We start from the raw sequence: 8,194 nt of genomic DNA on the forward strand, positions 1-8,194 counted from the left end.
CATTGGCCTTTCAAAAAAAAAAAAAGAATAACATTTGGTGTGTATTACTAAATTATACAATTAACCATGCATTTACATCTTTGTTCTTCATAGTACCAATTAAGCTTGTAAAAATTAGTTGCAAATCAGTATTTCTGCCCAAGGCACCCTAAAACGTATGGCCGATCCTGAACTCAGTATATGAAAACATTACCTGCGTCTGAATGGTATCTATAGCACAATTTAGAGGATGCGATCAATAAACCATTCACTCAACCTTATCTGCTGATGGTTTTAGATTTGAATAGCAAGAAATTGTTTCATCAAAGGAAAAGATAAAACTTGACTTTTACAATAACAAAACCTTATCAATACAGCAAAACAAAATGGCCGGTGAGAGCTAGCAAGCCATGCATAAGACCAATTTCACAGGGATAAGTATGGTTTGTGTCATATGTACACTCTAACTGCTCACATTTGAGCATACAAAATCACCACTTGTTTAATTCAGCATCATCAATAGCCATGCTGCTTCCAATGAGATGCCTACTGACAGTTGGGACCTTTAAAGGTTTTCTTGCCTCTTGTATTATAGACTGGACTTCTTCAATGCTTTGGGATGGATGGTTTACATCATTGCTTTCCCAACTTCCTCCTTCACACATTTCCATAGGTAAATTCTTCAAGAACCAACACTGGTTCTTAATTTCTGAAACTGTAATTCTCTGCAAAGCGATGAGCAGAGATCGCAATGAGAAAGCTAAGCAAGCAAGTTTCACCACCAAACGTCAAACATGTGTTTAATTTATCAAGCAGCTCAAGTAAATGCTCAGCACCAAGATGAAAGCTTTGTTACCTTTTCTGGGTTTGCCACAAATATCTTAGCGAGCAAGTCTCTACATTCCACTGAAACTCGTACATTATCAGGGCTTGAGTAGCATACAGTAAGGGTCCGCTGTCAAAAGACATATATGACATGTTCACTCTAACTCGGGAGAGAGAGGAGAGGGTGGAGGATTTTAAAGGTTGTAAATTTTGCCACTCACCAGAATTGTTTTTCTAAGGTTCGTGGGGTCCTTAGGATCTTCAAAGGGATATGCTCCAACAATCATGACATATAGGGAGACTCCACAAGACCAAACATCTGCAATCTATACTGTCTTAAGATTAGAAAAGATGCTTAACGCCCACAGTTGCAGATTATAGTGCTGATGAAATATAATGAGAAGGCACAGTAACAATTTGGACTAACCTCTCCATCATATTGTTTTTCAGATAGGACCTCAGGTGCAATATAAGCCGGAGTTCCCGCAGTAGATTTTTGCCGAGAATGTAGTGACTTCACAAAGAAAGTAAAATATTATTCAATGTCTCATTTACCAATCACTAAATGCATTTAAAAAAAATACCTTTGAGGATCCAAAATCGCATATTTTCACCCGAGGTGCTGTGCTGTCATCTAAGAGTGCATTTTCAAGCTTAAGATCTCTATGACATACTTTCTGCGGTAAATAAATTATTCCTTACTACAAATAATACTATCAAAGATAATAGGAGAACAAAATAGTGGTACACCACTTCATCTGAACTTTGACAAATTTTACATACCATTTTATGGCAGTAACCAACTCCTGATATCAATTGCTGGAAGAAAAACCTCGCCTGATTCAAATGATTGTAATTAGTTATGTTATGACTTAGTGCATACTTCAACTGAAAGTAAATGTGACAATACAAAAAAATTGAAGTATTTCATTTTCTGATAACCTTAAAAGATCTCATATCCCAACTCAACCCTCTCCTCCAAAATTACTTTACCTCATTCTCACTAAATCTACCGGCTTTGTATATTCTCTCATAGAGTTCTCCTCCAGCAGCATACTCCATCACAATGGCTAGATGAGTTGGTGTCAGTAGGACCTGCATGAAAGAGACTCAAATAATTCTAAACATAATATATAAAATTATAACTATGTCCACTTCATAAGAGATAGTAGAGGAAGCAAAATAACATTTTGAAAAAATATTTAAAAAAAAATTAACATATCGAAAAATATTAATACCTTTAAGCTTTGGCATAATGGCCACAAAGCTTTGGTCCTAGCTACAAATTGAAAACTGGCCAATGGCCATGCTACCATTGCAACGGTTAAGCTTTGCTGGCCTTACATGCACTTAATTGACAAAGCTAGCTATAGTTAAGCTTATGCCTGGTGGCAATTCTTATGAAAAAAAAAATACTTCACTGTGGCAGAAGGAAGCTAGTATCTACAACCATGCTGGGGTTCCACAACTGGTGAATAATAGAAATTAAACATTATTCAAACAATTTAATTTTTATGATATAACATTTTTAGCAGACTTTTTAACTTGACTCCTCAGTTATTTTGGAAAGCATGTTTAACTTTTTATATTTTTTTTTTTTTGAATAAAATAAAACTTAAATTGATTCTCAACAATGGTTACAATCATTTATAGGGGCATCCTGAACATTCAATGAAGCATAAATTGACCTACTAAGGTTATATTGAAAATCTAAGGCAGAACAGACCATATTTCGTTGGAATGGTTGTTCGATTACAAAGTTGAAGCTCACTTTTTGGAAATAAGAAAACAAAGCAACTACAAAATGATGTAGATTATCCTCATCCATTAAAAACCGGCTATGCTGCTCGCCAATGCTCGCAATTGAGGTGCTTACAGTATAGTAGCCCAAGAAAGACTCCTTGAAGTCATTGAGAATTTTCTCCATCAATCTGCATGGAAAGAAAAGTAAACTAAAAACTAATGGAAAACTTGGCTTATCTGCGAAAACAATCGAGCGCAGGATAACAACATTCTCCTTATTTAAAATACTGGACTTTAGGTGAGGCCTCCAGAAGTCTAGGAAGCCCATACCCTCATCCAGTCCACCCGGGTCCCAAACCCAATAGCTTGAGAAAAAAGAATGGGCCCATGACTGCACCCAAGAGTCCACACCCATTACCGTGGGCCTCTCAACCTCTATGGGCACCCAAAGCCCAGCACTTGTTGCGTCGCCTCTCCACCTCACAGCCATCCTTCACAGCCAAGTCCGGGCAGCGACTACACCACCGCGCACTACCGCAGCCAGCATCCCGCCGCCAACCTCCAAGGTCGAGGAAAACCAGAATATCCCGGTCAGCATCATCAATGTCAGATCTAAGATCTACAGAGAAGCATCGAAACCACCACATAGTGCCCGGATCCCAAAGCTGTATCGAAGTCCAAGAGCAGATTCGCCGGCCTAAGCATCGATCACCAATCGCTTGGTCCAGGAGAGCAAAAGCAAATCCATCTGATCGGATTTGGGATTGAGGGGTTGAGGGCAGGGTGCTGCACCTTGTCGAGGTCACGGTGGACTACACTGGAAATAAGCGCTTGAGCGCTCGGTGTTGAGAAAGCCTCAAGGGCTTCTATGGCTGTGAAGCGCCGTTGTCGGCGCTAGGTATGCGAGAAGGGGTCTCACGCATCCTCTTATCGATTAAACTTTACTTTTTATAAATTTAAGAGCAACTCCAACAGTTTCTTTATAATTTTTGTATTATAAGGAAGTCAAAGTCAAAGCTTTCCATAATTTTTCTTCTCCAACTCCAACAAATTCTATATTTTATAGCAATCTCTAAAATCTTCATAATTCTTCCTTAAAATTTTAGAGATTGTTGTAAATTTAGGGAATTTTGATTTCTCTTTCCTCACTATCTCTAAAATGGGGATAGTTATAGGGAGTTTGTTGGAGCAAAAGAGACTCATTTTTTCCTAAAATAGAGAAAAATCAAAATATGGGGAAGCTGTTGGATTTGCTCTAAGTAATTGCACCAAGCTCTTAAGTGGCTTTCTACTTTAACTTGTAGCTATGTTGCTCCCAAAATATAGAGAGCGAGATGAGACTCTCTATTATTTTTGTTAATTTAAAACATTCCTTTAAAAAAATTTCTATTTAAATTATATATATATTTAAACTATTTTTTTTTCATTAAAAAAAATGTAAATTCAAAACTAGTTAAAACAGAGAGAACTAATACGGAAGCTAGGTATTTTAAAAGTGGCTAGCCAAAGTAGCTGTTTAGCTATTTTGGCTAAAGTTTGACTGAAAAATAGCTAGCATTGCTAACGATACTCTTAAACAAGTTATCAACGACCACTCGTCCATAAATCTGACTCAATACTTTCTACTCACAAAATAAAGACTTATGTCATTAGACCAAATATTCATAACAAGAAATTTACCACTACTTATTATAACTTCATTAAAATAATTTTTTTTCATTTTCTTTCTGTTTACTCTGATGGACCATTCTAATCGGAATCGCATCCTGCCGGCGATCCTTGGGGCTTTGATCTGGCTCTGGTAGTTTTGGCTCCATATTATAGAGTTGGGAGAATCAGTGGGGTGTTGTTGTCTTCGCTAGCATTTTGGATCAAGGTCAGAGGAATACCTCCGGCTTTTCACACTGATCGTTGCCTTCGTCGGGTTGGCAGTGCTTTAGGGCGCTATATCCAGAAAGATTTAGTGGAGTTTGAGGCAGCCGGATTTGAATATGGGTTGAGATCGATCAGATGCAGCCGATGGTCTTTCGGTGGTGTTTCACGGTGGAGGATGGCCTGGACACTGATCTCGAGTTCTTTTTCGGTAACCCATGTCGGGCTGCCATGCATAGGACCGTCGTTTGTAGAGCCCTTAAGAGCGGAAACCTCAACTGCATGGCGCAGTCTAGAGCGCGCCTTGGCCAGGGTTGAACGCAATATTTCTGCTGGGTCGGCCTTAGTCTTTGGAGCCCAAGCACCCACTGGAGAGGCCACGGAGACTGGCCAGATTTGCATCATAATCGGTGCCTAAACCTAGGGCACGTCAGGCAGGGGCGGAGCCAATTCAGACCGAGTGGGGGCAGTGGCCCCCAGTGAAATCATATATTTTGTTCATTAATCATCTTTTTGCCCCCATGCTTCACTGATCATGTTAATACATATTAATAATAACTTGGGTACTCCACTACTTCTCCAAGTGGCAATATAAATATTCCATTATTCCTCTACCTCAGCAAAACGATTCATTTCCTTCTCTCTTCTTCTGCTCTCTTCTTCAGTTCTTCTTCTTCTTCCTCAGCCGGTCAACCCCAACTCTGCTTCTCCTCCAAAAACTAGAGATCGATCATCTCCCCATCATCATCTTTACTCTCTCTGTGGTTTTTTTTTTTTTTTTTTATCAATCTTTCTCAACTCTTGTTCTCCTCTCTATCTCATTCTTCTTCAGTTTTTTTTTTCTCTCCCTTTTTCTTCAGATTCTTCTTCATCTTCTTCCTCTTCCCTCGGTTCGACACTCCCTCAATTCCTCAGTGCACAGCGCCTTCTTCCCCTAACGGGTCTTGATCTCCCCCACATCAGCCACGCTTCTAACGACACCGACCAAGTGGAGAAAATTGATTTATTTCATTAGGGTTCGGGTTCGGGTTTGGCTTTAGGCCGGTTTCGGTAGTCTGCATGTTCAAAAGCGGCCTGAAGCTCTGCTGAGTAGAGGAGAGGCAGAAAGAAAGAAATTTTTTTGCTCCCATTTATATACACTCCTGCCTCTGCCACTGACGTCAGGCTCTTCATATCAGGACGGTGCAGACCGGGGTTATTGTAGCTGGTAGCGAGCAGGAGGTGGAAGCTGTTACTGATGGTGAGCAAGTGAACAGGGCCAAGGAGATGCTGGATAGTGGTGGTAGCAGTGGTGATGGCACAAGTGAGCAAGTTGGGGTTGTTGAGGCAGCCAACAAGGCTGCGCAAGTTAGTGGTGAGGAACAGGGCAGTGGCTCCAAGGTTGTGTAGATCGCAGGAAACGGTCTGATATGGTTGGTGTGTCGCCCAAGAAGCCTAGGCTTAGTCTTGCTGTGGGCAGGACTAACCTTAAAGTTGTGTCTATGGGTCTGTCAATTGTGCAGACTCTACAAGATGCTCTGAAGAAATAGGGGAAGCCAAGAGGTGCAAAGAACAAGTCCAAGGAAATAGGGGAAGCCAAGAGGTGCAAAGAACAAGTCCAAGGTAGTCAAGGCTGTCAAGACGTCACCAATGAAGTGGGTCAAGACTCCAAATAAAGTGAAGAAAATGGTAAATGGCTTACCGGAGTTTACTACTCCATCTGAGGTGGGCAGCTTCACCCCCTAGAAGGGAAGGAGGTTGTCATTGCGTAATTTTTGTTCTAGTTAGAATAATGTCTATGCTAGTAGAAGCCTTTGTAGAAGTATCTGGATTTATCGTATCACAATAGCATGCTCGGCGTTTAGAGTCAGGTAGAATAAATTGCCTACGGGGCAAGTCGATTTTGTTAGCATAGACTATTCTGAACTACCATTGTCTAAATATATTAGTCTTCTTTGTACAATTATTTGGCTGTGAACCAAGGATTTTTATCTCAAAAATAGTTATCTAATTCAATTTTGTTGTTCCCCTTGATTCTATACTTGTTGTGGATCGTCTTTGCGTGCTACCCATATATTTGGTGGTTTGGGTTCAAGAGAATTGCTTGTCTCGGATCCGATTTGAAAGAACCACGGTCCCGCTTACAGAGCCAATAGCGTCCAATATTGAGCTGTGACCTTTTTAGTAGTGATGACTTAGATCGAAAGTATTGATCAGACCCAAGAAACACAAATAGAAACCTATGCAATGGTTATACAAAATTGATAGAGAACATGGCGTCAGTATAAGTAATATGTTAAAGCCAAAAACAAAAAAATGTGTAACAAAGGCAAATTCATACTTTTTTTTTCTCCTTCTTTTTTGTTTTTTGAAAAGAAAAAATCATAATAAGTCACTGTCGTGATTGGAGGGGATGAACATATAGAGATATATTCACATAATTCATTACTAATTGCTAACCTCTTTGAATTGAACAACATTGGGATGCTTCAAGGATCTGTGGTTCATGATTTCCCCTTGTACATTTTCATTGATCTGCAACACCACAGAAATGGGAATAACCTGAAAAATTCAAAACAGAAAAAGAAAAAGAAAAAGAAAAAAGAAAAAAGAATTAAGATCGAGATGAAGAAGATGAAGATCGAAGAAGCAGACCTTGTTGCTTCTCTGGATGAACTTAACAGCAAAGTGCTCTCCGGTACATTTATCTCTTACCAACCTTGCTACCCCAGAAGTCCCGGACCCAATATCTTTCACAATCTCATACTTCTCCATAGATCTCTAAATTCCAAAGCACAACGTACAACAACTCACTGATCAACTCTATTCCTCAGGATCCTCCCAACTGTTTTTTTTTTAGGTTGAGAATCACGAAACACCAACTTGCATGAATGGTCTAACCCTTTGAGAGGTTTATGAAATTAGGACAAGTGGAAGAAGGTCTGTGGGCAGGTTTTGGATCTGAGACACAGGGCCACACTGTAATTTGACTGCAGAGTAAATGTGCAGAAAGCCAGAAACTCATCTTAATATGTACTCGAAACGATTAATAAGAGCCACAGAAAATTGAAATATTGAGTAGCTCTGATGCATGCGACAAATATTATGGAGGTAATGCATCTCTTATTATTCCAGCATGCCCCGCTTTTAGCCCCCTCGTACCCACCAAAAATAGAAGGAAAATATCTAAGCTCGCTCGATGCTATGAGTACGTAGTAGTACCAAAAATAGAAAAGGAATAGAAAAGAAATATTCCCAGAAATATATCCTACCTCGTTTAATATTATAATTAGGACCAAAAATAGAAAATATCCTAGCTGGTTTGATGCTATTATTAGCATTGAGTCGACTGCTGGTTGAGAGAGTTGGTGATATTAATGATGGTGATGATGATCGAAGTCGGAAATGCTAGTGGATGCTGTGGGGGCCATGATCCTACAGCTTTAATATTAACGATTTTACAGGGCTGCCATTTCGTATTGGATGCTGGCTTTTTCTTTATTATGTTTGAATTCGATACTTGAAGCTGGGTGATTATTTTCATGTCGGACACTCGGACGGGATTCGTTTTAGTCCAACTCTAGGTTTAAAAGAAAAGTAAAGATATTTTTTCATTTCTTCGAATTGGTTTACATATATCTCATATCTGTTTGCAATTGTTGGCTTGTTGCACGCAACCCACTTAATTAGTATTAGTGAGTATCTACTTTTATCCTAGCTGAAATCGTTGGTTGTGTGTAGTGTGTTCTTATATTCCTTCTACATATTCTTGATCTTAATTCAAGTTCTATTTATT

The 8,194-nt window shown here is 39.4% G+C and overlaps 1 protein-coding gene across 1 annotated transcript; it reads right to left on the reverse strand.

Annotated features, from left to right (window-relative positions):
* Window positions 1-470: 470 nt before the first annotated feature.
* LOC133744117 (serine/threonine-protein kinase SAPK2-like) lies at window positions 471-7,173 on the reverse strand. The gene is made up of 9 exons (XM_062172253.1): window positions 7,054-7,173; window positions 6,859-6,933; window positions 1,798-1,899; window positions 1,588-1,641; window positions 1,389-1,481; window positions 1,232-1,318; window positions 1,026-1,130; window positions 836-934; window positions 471-704 (listed from the first exon to the last, which is right to left on the reverse strand). Exons 1-9 carry the CDS (start codon window positions 7,171-7,173, stop codon window positions 471-473), a joined length of 969 nt encoding a protein of 322 aa, XP_062028237.1.
* Between the last annotated feature and the right edge of the window lie 1,021 nt (window positions 7,174-8,194).

Source organism: Rosa rugosa, chromosome 4, assembly GCF_958449725.1.
Source record: "Rosa rugosa chromosome 4, drRosRugo1.1, whole genome shotgun sequence".
In the NCBI taxonomy this organism is placed as follows: domain Eukaryota; kingdom Viridiplantae; phylum Streptophyta; class Magnoliopsida; order Rosales; family Rosaceae; genus Rosa; species Rosa rugosa.

What these genes read in the sequence shown, in the direction of transcription:
- LOC133744117 (XM_062172253.1), bottom strand. Translation starts at nt 7,173, where the DNA reads ATGGAGAAGTATGAGATTGTGAAAGATATTGGGTCCGGGACTTCTGGG. An exon ending in ATGTTGTTCAATTCAAAGAG is followed by an intron (nt 1,900 to 6,858) that starts GTTAGCAATTAG and finishes TCTTTCATGCAG; the next exon opens with GTCCTACTGACACCAACTCA. An exon ending in TTGTGGCAAACCCAGAAAAG is followed by an intron (nt 705 to 835) that starts GTAACAAAGCTT and finishes ATCGCTTTGCAG; the next exon opens with AGAATTACAGTTTCAGAAAT.